Consider the following 20,729-nt stretch of genomic DNA (forward strand, 5'->3'; position numbering starts at 1 on the left):
GGGATTGTGAGTCAGAGCTGAGCAAGGGCAGGACAAGCTGGGCCAGTTCCTGCTGCACAAATCCTGCCTGGGTACAGGATGTGCCTTCCCAGCACCTGCAGGAAAGGTAAATTCACACCTTGGGAACAGTTCTGGGTTTTTAAAAATTATTTTTTGGTTTTTTGGGGGGTTTTTGGGGGTTTTTAAAATATTTTTTATTTTGTTTTTTGGTTTTTTTGGGGTTTTTTGGTTTTTATTGGTTTTTTTTCTTTAATATTTTTTTGTTTGGGGGTTTTTTTGGGGTTTTTTTTGGGTGGTTTTTTTTTGTGGGTTTTTTTTTGTTTGGTTTGTTTTTTTGGGTTTGTTTTTTTGGTGTGTGCTGAGTGAGCAGAAATTCCAATTCTCCCCAATTCCCCAGCCAGGTTTGCAGTGCAGGCTGGGTTTGTGAGCTGTGTCCCAGCCCTGTCCCTGCTGCACATCTCCTGGGGGGGATGTGGAATTGCTGGGTGCACCTGAAGCAGAGCAATCCAAGAGTTAATATTAAATAACTCTGCCTTTCTGCCTTTCCAATTGTCAATATTAAATACCTCTGCCTTTCTGCCTTTCCAATTGTCAATATTAAATAACTCTGCCTTTCTGCCTTTCCAATTGTCACAGCAGGGGTTGCATTTCAAGGCTGCTCCTTCTTTCACATCCTGCTTTTCATCCTCCTCCCTCCTTCACTTCTTTTTTTAATTTTTTTTATTTCCATGCAGCTCATATTCAGTGTGGCTAATAAGCAAATTTGTCATCTGCTTATTTTTGTCTTTTCCCCCAGCCCTCCCTCCTGCTCAGCCCAAATTACCACTAAGCCCAGGAATTGCAGATAATTCTGGGAATTATCCTTTGCTGCAGGGCAGCTCTGCACTGCCTGTGCCAAGCTGACTTCACTTGTGTGGTTAACAAAAAAAAAATAAATAAAACAGAACTGGGAATTTGGGATTCCTTAAACTGAGGTTCTCCATCTTCTGTAAAAAAATAAATACAACAATTTGTTTTATAACAAAACAAATCCTTGCTCTGGAGGATTCACATTGAATGTAAATAAAAAGAAAACAACATAAGAACAGAAAAAAAAATGAATGAGAAGATGATGGAAGAGCAAATAATGGGTTTGAAAGTAAAATTGAAAAGTGAAAAGAAATAGGTTTGATGCCCCCCTCTTTGCATCTTTCTTTTCCTGAAATAAAAATGAAAGTAAGAGAAAAAATAGAGTGAGTAGAAGTTAAAAGTCTCTGTGCCCATGGCCTGGGATACAAGAACAAATTCAGGATAAAATTCTTTAACCAAGCCTGGCAAACTCACTTGCAGTGACTGCTCCTGGATGGAATTATTTTGACAACCTTGAGGTTATCACTGTCATCCCAATAAAATGTGCTGCTTCAAATTAAACAAAAATAAGATTTTCCTCCTTTTTTTTTATAGCCCTAGAAACTCTTGGGTCTTATTGTTCCCTTCTCCCTTTCTCCCCAGGGTTTCCTGCAGTGCTGATTTGTCCCAAAGTGAGGAGAAGCTTTAGGAGATGTCAGTTCATGAGTGGGAACTCTCAGAGCAGCCTGAACATCATCATTAGAGCTCCCTGGGTTCTGATTCCTGTGCACTAATGCCATCCAAATCAGGAAATGTGCACAAGTGGGATGTTCTTGGCAGCTTTCATCCCTGCAAGGTTAAGTGCTGGTGGAACAGCACTAAGTGGTGTCAGCTCTTGGAAAAGCTGGCTCTTAAAAACAGCATCTGCTTAAAAATTCATTTAAAGCATCCTAGAATTAGGATTTTCCTTGTAGATTTCTCACATTCACACGTTCCTGGTTTTGAAGATTTTTTCATTTCACATGAAACAGTCAAATAAAAGAAATAAAACCAGTGGAGATGTGCACATCTGGCAGCTCTTGGAGTCCTTTTCTCTGAGGACAGCAGGTAGAGAAATTTAAATGCAAAACAAAGTGCTCTTGGAAATGGATTCTCCCTCTCAAAATATGTCCAGAGATTCTAAAACCAAAGTGCTCTGGGAAATGGATTCTTCCTCTCAAAATATGTCCAGAGATTCTAAAACCAAAGTGCTCTTGGAAATGGATTCTTCCTCTCAAAATGAAAAATTTAAGTTCTGTTGGATTCTGTGTTTAAAACTCCAAATAGCAGGTTTACAAAAATTTGTGACAGCACATTGTGGCAGGGCATGAGGGAATGGATCAGAATGACAGAGGGGAGGGTTAGATGGGATTTTTGGGGATTTTGGGATGGGATTTTTTTCCCTGGGCGGGTGGGATGGATTTCCCAGATTTCCCAAGGCCAGCTTGGAGCACCCTGGGACAGTGGAATTTCCCAGCCCATGGAACTGGATGAGTTTTCAAATCCTTTCCATCCCCAAACCCTTCTGGGATTCCATAAATACTCATTTAGAAGTCAAATGCAGTTGGGCTGGTGCAGGTTTGGAATGAAATTTTGCATTTTGCTCTCCCTTTGCATATGGAAAAAGGTTCATTTCTCTCCCTGTGATGCACAAAATCCCAGCCCCTTTCATCTGAGCTGTTTCTCTCAGGTTGCTGAAATGACTTTTTGAAAAGAGTGGGAGGTGGGAGAGCAAACAGGCAGAGCTGGGCAGGTGATGATTTCCATGGGGCCCCTCCCAGAACAAACTCCCTGTGCATTTTTCCAGCTCCTGGATAATATTTCCATGAGGAATATTTAGAGGAGAACAATTTCTTGATGCATTCGTGGCAGTTTTTAAAAGTCTTAGCTGAATGATTTGGGGATTTAGAATGATATAATTTTTATTTCCCTTAAATAAGAGCTGTTGTCTTGGATGGGGGACAGGGAGGTGGTGGGAAAAGCTTGTGATCCAGCTGGAATACAGAATTCCAGCTCTTGGAAGGATGAACAAGAACAGCTTGGACAATTGATAAAGAACTCCAAGATCTGTGTCAGGGAGCCAAGTGAGTCCCTGAGCACTGCACTTTTCTTTGTTCTCATGGTTCTCAGGAGAGAAATAAATGAAATAAATCTCTGTCTTTGCCTCACCATTCCACACTGAGCTCCTGAAAAGGAGGGAAGTTGCTGGTCCATGTTTATGTGGACACTGAATCCATCAGCCCAGCAATCTGTGCTGTTTTTCTGAGTGCAATAATAGATATTGTCTGAAAATGTGTTGTAGTTTAGCTTGGAATAGCAAATCCATGCCTAAAAATAAACATGGGGCTGGGGGATTCCATTTATTACCAATTATTGTTTAATTTCTCTGCTGAAAAACTTTTCCCATGGTGAAAAAAGAGATTTTCTTCACTCTGTGTGGTGCAAATCTTTAAAGCCAGACCACAAACCCATAGGGACACGAATCCAAAGACTCCCTGTTCCCTAATTTATGTCTGACCTGGGATTTTGTGACAAGCTGGGAATCTTTTTTAACACCTAAACAAACTTGTAGGTCCAGTTGTACTTTAAAGTTGCAGTGTGGGTGGAATTTATTAGCTGGTGTGAAGGCAGGAGGTCTGCACCCAGTTTTTGATGATGGGAGGAGTGTCCTGCAGCTTTGCTGTTCCAGGGAATGTTGGAGGCTCTGGCTGTGCCTGGAGCTGCTGTTCCTGGTGGAAAACCCAACTTCCAAGGGGCAGACACCACAATTTCATCCAAAATTCCACAGGGTTTTGTCCACAAAACCTGTCCTGGCCATGTGTGGAACAGCTGGAACATGAATCAGTTCCTGTTCTCACCCTCCTTTGAGGCTCGATGGAAATTCTGGAAATTCTGGGAATTCTGGGTTGCTCTTCCTAAGTTTGTTCAAAGAACTGAGCAGGGCAAGGGAATGTGGAGAATTTCTGTTTTTCAGGGGAGGATGGTTGGAATCTCCTTCATCTCAGAAAACATTTCCATCTCCATCCCATTTAAAAGCTTTGATATCCAACCTCTGCTTTTTCCCATCTTTTCACTCCTGGATTTTAGCAAAAAAGCAAATTTGGGTTGCCACTGGAATGCCATTTTTTTAGAGTAATTAATGAAGCACCAGCTCTGGTTTAATGAGTGTGTTGAGGTGAATTTTGCTGGTTTTGGGTCCCACAAAATAAAGGATTTTTTGGGGTGTTCTGTGTAATTCTGGGTGTGTTTGTGATTTGTGCAGGGCTGTCACATCCCCTGCCTTGTCATGGGAAGGAACCTTGTTAAACTAAACTAAATCATCTTCACCACATCAGTGCCCACAATTATGCCACTCCATTAAAATCTGTCTAGACAAATAACCTGGGGGGCAGAGAGGCAGAGATTATCTGTCAGAAGTGTTGATAAATACTTAGTAAATAAATTTATGGGCAGCTTTTCTCTCCCAGCTATCTGGGTAATGTGATTATTCCTGGTGTAGTTCATCTCTTTGTTAGCAATTACTTTAACCTGGCTGTAAATAATAATTCTGTGAGGTATTGATTAAACTTGTGGCTGGTTTTTGACCCAGCTTTATTATTTTAATGAATTGTTTTTGAGAGAGCACAAAAGGAGCTTTTGACAGGGGAGTAAGAGCTGATTCTTATCTTGCCCAATCTCAAGTGTGTTTAACATTTCTTGGTTTGTCCTGGCTGTGTGACACCTTTATTGGAAAGGAATTGAACAGTTAGAATATGGAATTGAACATTTGGAATAAAGAATTGAATGTTGGGAATAAGGAATTGAACCCTTGGAATAAAGAATTGAACGTTTGGAATAAAGAATTGAACATTTGGAATAAAGAATTGAACATTTGGAATAAAGAATTGAACGTTTGGAATAAAGAATTGAACATTTGGAATAAAGAATTGAACGTTGGGAATAAGGAATTGAACCCTTGGAATAAAGAATTGAAGGTTGGAATAAAGAATTGAACATTTGGAATAAGGAATTGAACATTGGGAATAAAGAATTGAACATTGGGAATAAGGAATTGAACATTTGGAATAAGGAACTGAATGTTTGGAATAAAGAATTGAACCCTTGGAAAAAAGAATTGAACATTTGGAATAAAGAAATGAACATTTGGAATAAGGAACTGAACCCTTGGAATAAAGAATTGAACCCTTGGAATAAGGAATTGAACCCTTGGAATAAAGAATTGAACCCTTGGAATAAAGAATTGAACCCTTGGAAAAAAGAATTGAACATTTGGAATAAAGAATGTTTGGAATAAGGAAATGAACATTTGGAATAAGGAACTGAACCCTTGGAATAAAGAATTGAACGTTTGGAATAAAGAATTGAACATTTGGAATGAGAGCTCTGGAGTTACTGCCAGGCCCTGTGGTAGAAATAAACTCACTTTTAATTTATTGGAAAAAATATTCAATTTTCTAAGGCTGAACTTGATTCTTTCTTGCTTTCCTTTTGAGGAGTGAAAGTCATTCTGACCAAAAAGTGAAGGGTGAGGACATTTTTAAAAGGCTCAGTGAGTGATTTTCACCTCTCCAGAAAGGTGACTTGATGGAATATTTTGATTTTCTGACTCATTCCTGGACAGCTCCAGCCAGAATCATCATTTTCAGGCTGATATTGAATGTTTCCTTCACAATTTTACAGGAAAATCTCTTCTCCTCCTTCCTTTTCCATCAGTGGATTAACACCTGTCTCCTTAGCTGAAGATGGACAGTGAATTTTTGCAAAATTAATGCAAACATTCATTTTCTCAAACGAGGACCTGGCTGTTCCTGAGGGCTTTTTGTTACCCCAAACATTAATAGTCAGAGGCTATCTTTTTAGATGAAAACTAATTATTTAAAAATAAAACCAAGTTGGGTTCAGCAGCTTGAAATGTTTGGGTGCTGAGCAGATGAATTCCAGGTTCAAGCTGAGGTATCCGCACTCTGCTGACTGGGGCTGAATTAAAGTTTTTCCCTTCACATTTGGGGAATTCATGGAGCTGAAATAACTTCTAAAGGAGTGGAAGCACAGCTGAAATGTTCAAGTCTGTGCTGAGGGAGGCTCTACTGCCAAAATCCGAGCTCCCTTGCACAGAAATAGAGATTTTATTGGGAATGTCTGGCAGGTGGAATGTTCAGCACACTCAGAAGTTGTGCAGCATCCCCTGCTGGGTACCAGTGGGTCTGTCTTAGTTTGAAGGACAGGTGTGTGCTGAGAAAGGCAGGAGCTTCTCTTTGAAATGGAGAATGTAAACCCCCTCCCTCCAAATTATTATCATTTTGAAATCAAGGGGCTCTCAGGCAAAGATATGGGAATTAGGAATAACAGTTCTTTACTAGGGAAATTAAAATAGAAATACAGCACTACAAAGAACAAACCCCAAACCCTGACACAGTCAGAGTACAACCTGACACCCGTCAGGCAGGGTGTTGGCAGCAGTCCCATCCCATGGTGGCTGCATCCTCCTGCAGTGACAGATGTGGCTCAGCTGGAGCAGTGCTCCTGTACAAGGTGCAGTTTCCCTCCAGAGCTCCAGTGGGGATGTGGAGCAATCCCGTTTCCCTCTGGAGTCCAGTGGAGAAAGGGGCTCCCTTAGTGTCCCAAAACCTCTGTTTTTATCTTGGTAAGAAATGTTGGGCTCTTCCCCCTGGCTGGAGCAACTCCCAATGGGATGCAGTAATTTTATCAGTGCCACAGTGGGACTCAATGGCCATGAGCAGAAAATGACTGGCTGGAGGAAGGATGGGTTGTGAAAAGATAAAGAACACTGCCCTGCCTGGTTTATAAAACATGGCCATGAACAGGAGATATCTCCTTTGGAAATAAAGAACACTGCCCTGCCTGGTTTCAATGGATGCCCATTAGCAGAATATCTCCCACAGAGATCAGGATCACTGCCCCACCCTGCACAGATGGTGACAGAACAGACACCTTTGATCACATCCTGTATTGTAACCCAAGACAATCTGGAAGATGCTGATGAGCCCCTAAACCATCCTAAACTTTTCTTTTCCCAGCTCCCAGACTGGCTGGGTGATGCCCTTGGGGGTTTTTTTTGGATCCAGGAGCAGCTCTGAGTGCGAGGTCAGGACCTGCAGAGCCTTGGATCCCCACCCTGCTGCATCCCTGCCCAGAATCATCCCCCAGTGCTATTTTGAGTCCTGCCCTGGAGTTTTGAAGATAATTGCACCCTGGGGAAAGCCCAATCCCAGGCAGCTCTTTGAAATGGCCATTCCACAAGCAGTGGGGTTTTTTGGTTTTTTTCCCCTAAGCTGTTTTCAAGAACTGCTTAATTTTATCGGGGCTTGTTAATATTTATTGTTTTGTAACTCATTGGAAATCTGGGTTTGGGTCAGGATTATGCTGACCTGTCCCTTTGTGCTGTGACTTCCTCGTTTCTCTGGCAGAGATGTGTGTGTCCCTTGGGACAGCTGCAGGAATAGATTCATTAACACCTGTGAGATTGAAATATGGGCACATAAATAATTTACTAAATAATACAGGGAGCAGAGGGAACTAAGAGAAAAGCCAGGAGATTCTCAGTGTGGCTAAAATGCTTCATTTGCTCAGTTCTATTGCAAATCCATTCTGAGGAAATTGGGGAAAAGAAATCAAGGAAATGAATTGAGGAGAAGAATTGAGGGAAAGAAATTGAGAAAAAGAATTGAGGAAAAGAAATTGAGGAAAAGAAATTGAGGAAAGGAATTGAGGAAAAGAATTGAGGGAAAGAAATTGAGGAAAAGAGATTGAGGAAAAGAACTTGAAAAGAATTGAGGAGAAGAATTGAGGAAAAGAGATTGAGGGAAAGGAATTGAGGAAAAGAATTGAGGAAAAGAATTGAGGAAAAGAGATTGAGGGAAAGAAATCGAGGAAAAGAATTGGAAAAGAATTGAGGAAAAAAATTCAGGAAAAGAGATTGAGGGGAAGAAATTGAGGAAAAGAAATTGTAATGTCTTAGGACTCTAAAAATCCCCCATTTCTGTGGCTTCTCTGCACATAATTAAGAGTAATATATTTTCTAGGTGGGATATAACACCATGCAGAGTTGTGTCTAGCAGAACTACAATCAAACCAGACTCATTTCTGTAAATCTCAATTTAAATGCCACAGATATCTGGATTTTAGTGAGATTTTCACACCTTGAGCACAGCACAGCTATTGAAATATTGTTCATTAAGGAGCAGAGCAGCAAATCCTAGTCCCTGCATGCCCCTGCTCTTGGACAGCCAGTCATGAATATTTTAAAATACTTCATTGGAAGCTGTTCTGGAGGGAATGGGGCAGAATTTCTGCCTTGGGGCTGAGCTGGGCTGGCAGCCCAAGCACCAGCTGGTCCAAAACACGGGGAACTTTTTGGAAAGAGTCACTGTGACACTTTTTGGAAAGAGTCCCCTCTTCAGACTCACACAAGGAATCTCTGCTTCCAAAAATCCTCCTCCTTTGGGGATTCGTGTTCCCAAGAGCTCCTGGCTTCCCTACCCAAGGAAGGAGCTCTGTGCTGCTCCAAAAATCTGTGAAACATTCCAAGGAAATTTTCAGTGTGGAGATTCTGTAGGTAAGGAGCTTTCTGCTGCTCCAAATATCTGTCTGAAATATTCCAAGGAAATTTTCAGCACAGGGATTCTGTAGGTAAGAATATTTTGTGCTGCTCCAAAAATCTGTGAAACATTCCAAGGAAATTTTCAGCACAAGGATTCTGTAGGTAAGGAGCTCTGTGCTGCTCCAAATATCTGTGAAACATTCCAAGGAAATTTTCAATGTGGAGATTCTGTAGGTAGGGAGGTTTTCTGCTGCTCCAAATGTCTGATTGAAATATTCCAAGGAAATTTTCAGCACAGAGATTCTGTAGTTTTCTTGCAGTGGAATGTTCCAGCTGACCTCCTCAAGCTCATGCAGAGCCTAAACAAATGGAATTATCCTTGAACAGCCAGAAAAAGTGAAGTTTTATGTTTGAAGTGCAGATTTGGGCTGATTCTCTCCTAGGGAACACAATTCTTGCATCATTCACGTGCTCAAGCTTAGCTCAGCATCTGGTGCCAGGACCAAAGTGCCAAAAGCTCTGCAGCACGCTGCACTTCTCCTGAAGGATGATGAATTATCCCTGGCGTGCCAAAGTGCTGGATGTGCCTGCAGGAATAAAGGTGGGGTGGAAAAAGCAGGGAGGAGGAATCCTGTGGGCACAAGAGTTCAGTGTGATGCTGCAGATGAGATGTGGCAGAGGATAACTGGGCTGTAAACACTGGGATGCATTCACTTAATTGCAGGCACAACCACTGAGAGTTGAGATTTCCAAAAGGGTGAAGAACAACATGAGACAGAGCAGCAGCAAGGAGGAAAAAGTGATTTTTGATGTGTTTGTCACCTGGGTGGGACAAGGTGACCTCCCCATTCTATATTTTTATATTTTTATATTTCTATATTTCTATATTTCTGTATTTCTATATTTCTGTATTTCTATATTTCTATATTTCTATATTTCTGTATTTCTGTATTTCTATATTTCTATATTTCTATATTTCTGTATTTCTATATTTCCATATTTCTATATTTCTATATTTCTATATTTCTACATTTCTATATATTTGTGTATTTCTATATTTCTATATTTCTGTATTTCTATATTTCTATATTAACACTGAGAAGGAGCTTGTTTGCATTGAAGCTGCAGGTCTTTGTTTGAAGAGGATTTTTAAGAGGGTTTTTAAGAGGATTTTTCCCCAGAGTTGTGTCACTTTTATCTGGCTGTGTCATTTCTGTCAGAATTGTGTCCATCCCCATTTTTGACAGGTTTATGTGAGAGCTGGCAAAACACTGAGTGTTGTTTAGGAATAACAACCTAAAAAAAGGAGAATTCTGGTTCTCTGTGGGTTTGGAGGAGTGCTTGGCTGGAGGAGGATTTGAGGGAATGATGCCACACAATTCCTGCAGCTCTGCAGGGTGCACACGAGATCTGAGCTTTTCCTGCAGATCCTGCACTGCTCCTGGTGTTTCTCTGCTCATCAAAGGGGTTTTTCTCCTCCCCTCTTTCTTATTTCCAGAAAAAAACCCACAAAAACATTATATTCCAGTGTTTCTCCCTGTGAATTCAGTGTGGATTTATTTCCATTCCTTCCCCTGCACTGGGAAGGTGGCTGAAGGCTCTCTGTGCTCTGGCCTCAGCTGTAAAATCCCTGAAATTTGAATTCTTCATTAAAGATTCACACTGAAGTGTTAATCAGCTTCAGCCAGACTATTTTTAGAGCTGCAGCCTTCCATGCCAGTTGAGTAATTGCTATTATGTGATTACTTATGAATTTGCTAATTGAAACAGCTTTTTGGAAAAACTGCTGCTTCGTAAAGTAGAATCAAATTGTGCAAAAATCCATCCTTGGAGATGCTCAGACATTGCCCTGAGCAACCCAAAAACCCTGGATTTTCCAACCAGCCTGATGCTGTGAATGAAAACTAAAATCTGAATCATCTCTTATCTGCCTTTGAGGTGACAGGAATAAACAAAGACAGTTTAGCACAAAGAAATTCATCCCTTTGGCTTCTCTCTAAGGATCCCCAAGCAAGTTCATCCTGAATGAAGCTTCTCCCATCAGTAAAGGATAATTAAGAAGAGGCTGGATGATGATCCCAGTGATAAAGTGGGATTAATCTGGTGCTAAAGGACATTAAGATGCTCTCTTTGTGTCCACATTAATCTGGAATAAATCTGTCTCAACTCTGCATTTCCCGTGCCTGTGGTGCTGGAAGGGAAGGAGAATTTCCTCGTTAAACTCATTTTTCTGAGTGGAATGAAAAATCACCCATGAAAATAAAAAATCACCCAGCTGATGGTGGAGAATGCAGTCCCTGCCAGGCATGCAGGATGCACTCAGGGTGCAACACTGTCAAATTTAGCTACAGTGATTTCACAATCATAAGTTTGGGTTACAATACAGAGTGTGATCAAAGGTGTCTGTTCTGTCACCATCTGTGCAGGTGGGGCAGTGATCCTGATCTCTGTGGGAGATATTCTGCTAATGGGCATCCATTGAAACCAGCTGGGGCAGTGTTCTTTATTTCCAAAGGAGATATCTCCTGTTCATGGCCATGTTTTATAAACCAGGCAGGGCAGTGTTCTTTATCTTTTCACAGCCCATCCTTCCTCCAGCCAGTCATTTTCTGCTCATGGCCATTGAGTCCCACTGTGGCACTGATAAAATTACTGCATCCCATTGGGAGTTGCTCCAGCCAGGGGGAAGAGCCCAACATTTCTTACCAAGATAAAAACAGAGGTTTTGGGACACTAAGGGAGCCCCTTTCTCCACTGGACTCCAGAGGGAAACGGGATTGCTCCACATCCCCACTGGAGCTCCGGAGGGAAACTGCACCTTGTACAGGAGCACTGCTCCAGCTGAGCCACATCTGTCACTGCAGGAGGATGCAGCCACCATGGGATGGGACTGCTGCCAACACCCTGCCTGACTGACGGGTGTCAGGCTGTACTCTGACTGTGTCAGGGTTTGGGGTTTGTTCTTTGTAGTGCTGTATTTCTATTTTAATTTCCCTAGTACAGAACTGTTATTCCTAATTCCCAGATCTTTGCCTGAGAGCCCCTTGATTTCAAAATTATAATAATTTGGAGGGAGGGGGTTTACATTCTCCATTTCAAAGAGAAGCTCCTGCCTTTCTCAGCAGACACCTGTCCTCCAAACTAAAACAGCAACTTTTCATTCTTTGTCCATATCTAAGCCACACCTGATTATAAGCCGCACTTTGGGTTCAGACCAAAATTTTAGTCAAAATGGGGCAGCTTATAATCATGATATTACTCTAATTATCTCAGTGCTAATGAAGCAGAGCCATTGAGGTTTGTGGGGGTCACCTGAAGCAGGTAAATCCCAGTTCATGTGCAGTCATGAAGCAGCTTGGCAGGGGAGAGGCTGAGCCTCCAACAACCCTTGGTATTTCTGGCTAAAATCCTCCCAGGAAGAAAACAAAAATTCAGGATGCTCAGGGGTTACCTGTCCCAGAAACAGGTGAGGTGTGAGCAGGGTTTGGGAAAGGCACAGAAAGGGGAAAAACACAAAAACCACAAAAAGATCCAGAGACAATTGCAGGAAGGCAGAGGGAGGAGGGGCTGCTGCCAGCAGTGATTGTTTAATTTAATAATTAGTGCTTCAGTCTCCTCAAAGTCAAATAAAGCAGAGGATGTGAGCTCGGGGAGCCCTTCCCACACTTCCTCACCCTTTATTTTATTTTTATTTTGAAGATATTTGTGGGTGTGGGGGTGTTTGGGGGTAAAGAGTTTGGGGTGTTTCTTGTGATGTGAGCTCTCTGTGTTTCACCTCCCACCTGGTGCATTTGGGTCCCATTTTGGGGTGAATTTGGGAGATTTTTGGGGTGAATTTGGGGATTCTGGGGCTGGATTTTGGGGTGAATTTAGGGGATTTTTAGGGTGATTTTGGGGGATTTCGGGGCTGGATTTTGGGGTGAATTTAGGGTGAATTTTGGGGATTTTGGGGCTGAATTTTGGGGTGAATTTGGGGGGTTTGGGGGGCGAATTTTGGGGATTTGGTGGGTGAGTTATGGGGATTTTGGGGAAAATTTGGGGGATTTTGGGGCTGGGTTTTGGATGAATTCAGGAACATTTTGGGGTCTCATTTTGGAGTAAATTCAGGGGATTTTTGGACCCATTTTGGGGTGAATTCAGGGAATTTTGGGGCAATTTTGAGGTGAATTTGGGAGATTTTAGGGTTCATTTTGTGTCCCACTTTGGGGTGAATTTGGGGGATTTTGAGGCTGGAATTTGGGGTGAATTTGGAGATTTTTGGGGTGAATTTGGGAGATTTTTGGGGTGAATTTGAGGGATGTTTTATGCAGCAAAGAGGGAGATGCTCCAAGTCTGTGAATGTTGAAGGAAAATCTCTAATTTGTTTCTGTGCTGTGCTCTCCCTTTGTGTCAGGAGAATGAATCCTCAAACACCAGAGATTTATGTCCAAAAAGGAACCAGAGGAATAATTTTTTAATTCTCACCTTGGCATTTCTGGCATTCTGTCCATTCTGATCTAATGTTCTGTTTTTGTTTTTTTTTTTTTTTTAAATTTTGTTTTCCAGGGTGGTGAAAGAAGAAATCTCAGATGACAATGCAAAACTCCCTTGCTTCAATGGCAGAGTGGTGTCCTGGGTATGTTGGATTTTGTGTAAATCTCTGTTCTTTGATACTGGATGCTGATTTTTAGAAGTATTTTGAATCTCAAAATTTTAATTTTTAATTTAAAATTTTAATTATCCTGTTCTTAATTAATGTCTTTTAAAAATTGAAGTGAAATCCACAAAGTGTGCAGAGCTGACAAGGTGATTTTAACATAAAAACAGTTTTTAACATAAATGAGTATTAATGAGTATTTTTAACATCAAAACAGTTTTATTATTGTCACTAAATAACCAAAACAGTTTATTCCAAATGGGATCTTCTGGATTTTGGTTATGATATTTAAATTTCAAGTGGAAAAACTTGGAATTCTCAGGTGGAAGGAGCAGCTTTGCCTCCATCTCTGTGCTGATTTTAGGAATTGAAAACCTTGCTCACATTTCTTACAGCTTCAAATATATTAACTATTTTATCCCTTAAAATATTGAAAAAAAAAAATTAAAGGAATTAATGTCTGGATCCATGTTTGGGTCCTGCTTTTGAAGGTTCATAAGGAAGTAGTAATAAATCAGATTTATAGGAAGTTTTTTCCACCTGCACAGTTGGAAAAATTTGGAATTCTCAGGTGGAAGGAGCATCTCTGTGCTGATTTTTGGAGTTGAAAACCTTGCTCACATTTCTTACAGCTCCAAATATTTTAACTATTTTATCCCTTAAAATATTTTAGCAGAGGACAAGGATGGTGATGTCCAAAATCTCATCTCTCTCTTGAGGATAAAAAAAATGCAAATAATATATAGAAAAATATATCTAAAATACAAATATAAATATGTATTGTTTGATGTATATAAATACATCTTTAAATACATTAATATTTATCCCAAAATCTGGGAAGGATTGGCTGCTGTTGAAGTCAGGGAGCTTTAAAGGACATTTTTAAGATTTTTTTTTCCTGCTCCCAAAGACCCCAGGCCAAAGGATTGTTTGAGGGGATGTACAGATCTTTCAGGGATTTTTTTTTTTTATTTATTTATTTCTTCTTTTCATCCTTTGATTTGATTTCTGCCAGTGAAATCACTCCCCCAGAGATTCCTCAGGGAATTTTCCAACCTCAGAGACATCTCCAGAACACCAAGGCACTTCCCAAACCCCTCCCTTCAACTTCTCCACCTGGAAAAAAAAATAAAAAACCAACTTTAATTATCAATTTATTAGGAAAACTGGTTCTTATTTTTCCTCTCAGTGTTTCCTGTGTTGCTCCTGCTTTGGTGCTGAGGTTTGAATAATGCAGCTGATTCCCTGGTTTGTCTCCAGGCAGTTCCTTTTTGACAGCCTGGGTGTGTTTTCCTCCTTTATTTATGGTTTAGGAATAATTCCCTGCCAATCCCCTCCTTTCCCAGCCAGCTCTGATCATTTTATTTATTTTTTTAATTTTATTTTATTACAATTAGTCCTTAATAAATGAACCAGGGAAGAGCTGGAATCTCTCCTGCTCTGCTTTTTCCACAGCTAAAAATAAAGAGAAGATGAGACCTTGTTGCCTTTTAGTGAAAAGTATTAATCTAATCATTAATTGGGGATTTCTTTAATTAAAGATCTTTTAATCACAGTTTTTAAAAAGACTCAGCCAGGTGAGGTGATAAAGAAACCTCCAGGTCAAGTCTAATTTCTGTGTGTGGTCAATGGTTTGTTTAAATTAAATTTATTTATTGGGGTTTTTTTTCTTCATGGGAGAATAATCTCTGTACATTCATTTAAAATATTAACAAATTCCTTCAGTTGGTGGAATTCTCATTTAATTTTACACAAAATTGGGATCTGCCTCCCTGTTTGTAAATCTGGGATTTTTTTTTTCTCCACTGTCAGGCTTTTTAATAAAAAATAATCTAACAGGTGAATTAAAAGTGGAATTTCTGATTGGGGATCACCTTGTTCTATTTGCAGAGATAAATAAATGAAAAGGAGTTTTGGATCCATGTTTGGTTTTGCTGCTTTACCCAGGGCAGGGCTCTCCTCCCCTGGGATTTAGGTTGAATTTGATTTTTTGATTTGAGATCTCTTTGATTGCTTTCATCTCCCTGCTGCAGGATTGGCAGTGCCCTGCCTTTCTAGGTTAGAAAATAGAGGCAAAAAAAAAAAAAATAATAAAGCTGATTTCATGATAAAATAATAAAATCAAATTTTTGCTTTGCATTTTTGTGCTGGCCAAGGAATTCTGACAACTCCTGCAGTGCCAAAAAAAATCCCAACTCCCCAAAAATCTGCAGCTCCCCACAATCCCCTCCCTGCCTGGGCTGCCTGATTTTCCAGGAGAAGAATTCCTGGAATTTTCTGCACATCCAGGCTGATTTTTTTCACATGGAACCTGAATTTAACCTGAATTTTTGTGAGTTTGGCAGCGCTTCCCCTCCTCAAATCTCAACATTTTACCTCAACACCTTGGACCTGAATGGAGAATTTGTATAATTTTGGATTTTTATTTTTATTTTTTTCTGTTGGCAGCTGGTCCTGGCTGAAAGTTCCCACTCTGACACAGGTTCCCAGTGCACTGAGAGCCAGCCAGAGCTTCCACCACCCCTGGAGAGGACAGGAGGAATTGGAGACTCCAGGCCCCCATCCTTCCAGTAAGAAAATTTATTTCTCCATTCCTAATCCCCATCTATTCCTCACCCTCATTTCCCTGCCAGCTGCTTGTTGTCGTGCTTATAAAATCAAATATCAAGGAATTAAAAAGGGGGGATGGGAATGAAAAAGCCCTGTTGTTGTTAGAGTGAAATATTTATCCCAAATAACTCATTTTTGGATGAGTTAAATAGGGAGGGAGCCCAAAATGCATTTTTTATGTCTGACAAGTGAAATATTTATCCCAAATAACTCATTTTTTGAGCCTGCTGTGGATGAGTTAAATAGGGAGGGAGCCCAAAATGCTTTTTTGGTGGCTGACAAGTGAAATATTTATCCAGAATAACGAATTTTTGAGCCTGCTGTGGATGAGTTAAATAGGGAGGGAGCCCAAAATGCTTTTTTGGTGGCTGACAAGTGATGAGTGTGTTCTGTGTAATTAGGGAGGATGCAGAGCCAGCTGAATGCTGCTGGCAGGAGGGGAAATTTCCAGCAGGAGTAATTCCTGCTCCATGTCCAGCTCCATCTGTGTGTGGCCAGCCTGGCAATCTCTGCTTGGATTTTTTTATTTCCTGTGCCTGATCCAAGGGGAATCCTTAGGATACCTTCATTTCCAGCAGGATTTAAAGTTTGTGCTCTTGGGTTGGGTTTGGAGAAGGAAATGTGGTCTGGATTTGCCTGTTTTCCATTTTTAAAATTTTTTTATTTTTATTTTTATTTGCCTGGAAGAACCCTCAGTGTAGTCTGTGAGTCTTTTAGAAATAAAAACCTTTTAGAGGGGACAAGAAATGCTGGGAAATGCTGACCCTGCCTTGTAAGGGTTTGTGCTGCCCTCCTGTGTTCTGAACTGGCCAGAAAATCAAACCAGGCTTTTGTCTTTCCTGGCCTAAACCTGCCTGGAGCAGCTGCAGGCTCGAGCTTTGTTTGAAAAGAGAATTAATTTGGAATTAGGCACGAGGGTTGTGCCAGGGTCCTGCTGCTTCTTCCAGAGTGTTCTCAAATATTACAGAGGAAATTTGGGAATGCAGAGGGCTCAGGTTGTGTTTTCTGCCTCTGTTCCCATTCCCAAATAAATCTTCCTCCTTCTCCACTCCCTTTTTCTTCCTTTTTGTTTTTTTTAACTCCAGTAGAGAATCTGGCTTGTGGGGAATTTTCCTGAACCAAAACTTGTTTTCCCTCAATGCCTTTTTGGCTCCTTCTGCTCACAATTTCCCACAACATCTCAACATTTTACAGCAGATTTTTCTGTTGTGTTTCACATTTTCAGTCCAGAACAGAAGGTAACCATGACCTGAGTTTAGTCCATAACCCAGGGCAGAATTTCTCACTTATTCTGCACAAAGCCCTAAATTCTATCACTCAGAATTTCATTTTAAAGCACACCCACTGCAGATTTAAAGTGATAGAGAATCCACCATAGTTTGAAATTATTTGTTTTGCTGTTAAGTTGAGCTTAACAAGTCTTTAATTGTAAAATGAACCTGAATCATGACTGTAGCCCTCCAGAAATTATGGAAAATTGCATTTCTTGGGATTTTTGTTGTGCAATAAGAGTGACTTGTACCTTCCTGGTTGCTAAATCCCTGGGATTTTATTTAAGTGCTCCTCAAGCTACCAGAGATCTGTTGATTGAGGCTTTAAATGAAGAAGTGCCAGCTGAGCTGGGTGTTGTGCAATTGTACAAATAAAAATGATGCTGGACAACAAAGAATCCAGGAATGGGTGAAGCAGGCAGGGAACCAGATCCTATCAGAGCTCTGCACTCCCTGCCTGCCAGTGGGGATATTTTCCTTCACCATTGATGAAATCCAAATAAAACTTTATTTTTTTTCCCCTCCCTGCTGCGAGTTCTGAAGCTCATCCTGTATTTCGTGCTCCACTGGTGTTTTTTGGGGTTGGCAAATTCACTTTGAGCTGAGTTTGGTGCTGAGGTGAGAGCTGTGACCTCTGAGTTTCTTTTCTCATAACTCTGAAAATGGGGCTGCATTTAATGGGCTCAGCACTGGGGAGGGAACAAAGCAGCTGGGAGTTATTTTTGCAATGTTTTAAATCAACTTTTGGAGGCAGGTTTGGCTGCTGAGGTGATTCAGGAGTGGGAATTGTGAGCAGGAGTCAGTAGATGGTGCTGCTGGCACGGCCAAGAGTGACCTGAGTGACTTTTCCAGATGTGCTGAGTGACCTGAACAACCTCAGATGGTTTTTGCATTCCCTTTTCACCTCTCAGATGGTTTTTGCATCGTTTTTTCACCACTGAGATGGTTTTTGGGTTTTCTTTTCACCCCTCAGGTGTTTTCTGGGGTCTCTTTCCACGCCTCAAATGGTTTTTAGGGTTCTCTTTTCATCCCTCAGGTGCCTTTTGGGGGTTGTCTTCTCACCCCTCAGCTGGTTTGGGGTCTCTTTTTACCCCTTGGGTGTATTTTGGGGTTCTGTTTTTACCCTTCAGTTGGTTTTACATTCCCTTTTCACTCCTCATTTGTTTTTGGAGCTTCTCTTTTCACCCCTCAGGTGTTTTTTGGGTTCTCTTTTCACCCCTCAGATGGTTTTTGGTTCTCTTTTCACCCCTGAGATGGGTTTTAGGTCCTCTTTTCACCCCTCAGGTGTTTTTTGGGGTCTCTTTTACCCCTCAGATGGTTTTGCATTCCCTTTTCACCCTTCATATGTTTTTTGGATTGTGTTTTCACCCCTGAGGTGGTTTTGGGGCTGTCTTTTCATTCCTCAGCTGGTTTTTGGAGTCTCTTTTCACCCCTGTGCTGGTTTTTGGGGTTCTCTTTTTACCCCTCAGCTGTTTTTTGGGGTTCTCTTTTCACCCCTGGTGTATTTTGGGGTACACCCAGCAGCCTGGGACATTCTGCAGCGCGGAACTTCCGAGCAGTTTTGCACCTTCTGCACCAAAACACTCCCAGCTGCACCAACCTGTGTGAGATTAGAAAACAGAGACAAGTGCAGTGATTGTCCCCATTTGTTCTGTGACAGCCCCAACGCTGCCAGCAGCAGGGATGGCCTGGACAACGAGACAGGAACAGAGTCCGTGCTCAGCCACCGGCGCGAGCGGCACCGGCGCCGGAACCGCGAGGGCCACGAGGACGGTGAGTGTCAGGTGCTGTTATTTCCTGTAAAAGAGCAAGTTGTTTATCAGGGATGTGGATCTTCAAGTTGCTCTTTAAGATGCTGTTTATGCATCCAGTTGTGTGCTGGTTTGAAGGCAAACTCAGTGAGAGACTCCGAGTTAGAAATACAATTTAATAGGAAAAAAGAGAAATATAAAATACATGCCACAGTAGAAAAGAAAAGCACTGCCAGAATTAGGGGGGTGGCAGCAGTTCAGATGAGTTGGTCTTGTTGAAGTTGTGATCCTGTAGAAAGGTCATCTGGAATTCAGTGGAAAAAGGCAGCTTTGGTGTTCTAAATCTCAGATTTTATCCAGGTAGGAAATGTTTGGCTCCTCCCCCTGGCTGGAGCATCTCCCAATGGGATGATGGAATTTTATCAGTCATCAGTGGGACTCAGTGGCCATGAACAGGAGATATCCCCACAGAGATAAGGATTGCTGCCCCACCTGGTTTTAGCACATGGCCCATTAACAGGAGACATCCCACAGAGATAAAGGACACTGCCCCAGCTGGTTTAACAGCTGGTGATACAATACAAACTTCTGGGCACATCTGCCAGGACAAGCTGAACAGAAATTCACAGGTCCTGGGTGACAGAGCCCAGCCCTCAGCCTTTTCAGCCACAGCTGTGGGTTTGTCTGAACCAGCTCTAGTTCTGGTTCCAATGCATTATTTACTTTTCATTGTAGAGCATCTTAAAACATCACAACCAATCAATATTTACTATTACCTATCATAACTAACATTACAATATTCATGTTACTATTTTCCAATCACAAAAAGTTAGTGCCTTACAGTTTAAGCTGGAAGTTGTTTTTCAGTTTTCTTGGAGTGGCAGATTTTGAGATCTTTCTTTCTGCTTGCAGCATGGCATTTATGTTTGTTTGTGAAAATCTTTTTGCTTGATAAAAATATCTTTTGTTTGAGGTGGATTTATTCTTTACTCAGAGTGATAAAATCCCCTTCCAACTCATTTTACCCTTTGACTTCTTAGTTATCCAGTAAGACTGGCTCAGCAATTTGGAATTCACAGAATTCACAGAATGACTAGGTTGGAAGAGACCTTCAAGATTATCAAGTCCTACCTATGCCCTAACATCTCAGTTATTTTCTTCTATATCAAAACTTGCTATCATTCCTATTCCTTCTTCAGATTTTATATATATATATATTTATATATATTCCTTCTTCAGATCTTTTATTATGTCTTAAACTCTGTTCTTAGAGCCTTCACAGAGATTTGATTTCAGGACTTGTTCTCTCCACTGATATCTAAGAATGTGTTTTTAAGTTCTCACTGAAAATTGTTGAAACTCTGAGGAACTCAGGCCTCAGTTTCAGACTCCACCCTCCCCTCTCCCAATTTCCTTCCCATCTCTCAGAGCAGCAGCTCTGCATCACCAACTCAAGAGACTTCACTCCTGGCTGCTTTCAGGGACTCTTTATTATTTTAATGCAATAATTTGATAATTGCTCTGAAACTCTTTGAAGCTCGGCGTTTTTCCGAGAGCTCTGCGCAAACCACGGTGAAGTGGCAGAGATTATTTTTGGCAATGTTTGGTAATTTTCTGTAGCATGAGAAGATGACTAGCTTGGAGAGGACTGGCTGTTGGTTTCTCAAGGCTTGGATCAGCTGTGGTGTTTTCTGCTGGTGTAAGAGAATTTCTTTTTTTAGATGTAAATACACCCAAAGCGCACCTATAAAAGGCAGAACTCCATTACTTGCCTCTGGTCTGTACATCAAAGGAAGCTTGGGTTTTTCATTCATTGCCAGACAAGAATTTCCAGGCTTAATTAAGAATTTATAGGTGCCACCCATTGTGTTTAGAATGGTCCAGAATTTGGAATACTTGGGTTTAAGAAATGCCATCACAGCCTTTATTCACAGCTCCACCCACCAAAGTATTTGCCTCCAGTTAGAGCAGCAGAAATCAGATTTACACTGAGGGATTCTGTTCATTTAACCCTTCCAAAGTGTCACTGATTG

At 41.1% G+C, this 20,729-nt stretch overlaps 1 protein-coding gene across 3 annotated transcripts in view; it reads left to right on the forward strand.

Moving 5' to 3' along the window:
• The window catches only part of DVL1 (dishevelled segment polarity protein 1), a 64,893-nt gene that overhangs the window by 14,714 nt on the left and 29,450 nt on the right, over nucleotides 1-20,729 (forward strand). For all 3 annotated transcript variants that reach the window (XM_033079462.1, XM_033079464.1, XM_033079465.1), the window contains exons 2-4: nucleotides 12,974-13,043; nucleotides 15,513-15,634; nucleotides 18,606-18,718. In XM_033079462.1, coding sequence (XP_032935353.1) covers nucleotides 12,974-13,043; nucleotides 15,513-15,634; nucleotides 18,606-18,718 — 305 coding nt within the window. The remainder of the gene's footprint in view (nucleotides 1-12,973; nucleotides 13,044-15,512; nucleotides 15,635-18,605; nucleotides 18,719-20,729) is intronic.

Source organism: Catharus ustulatus, chromosome 24 (assembly GCF_009819885.2).
Source record: "Catharus ustulatus isolate bCatUst1 chromosome 24, bCatUst1.pri.v2, whole genome shotgun sequence".
Lineage (NCBI taxonomy): Eukaryota > Metazoa > Chordata > Aves > Passeriformes > Turdidae > Catharus > Catharus ustulatus.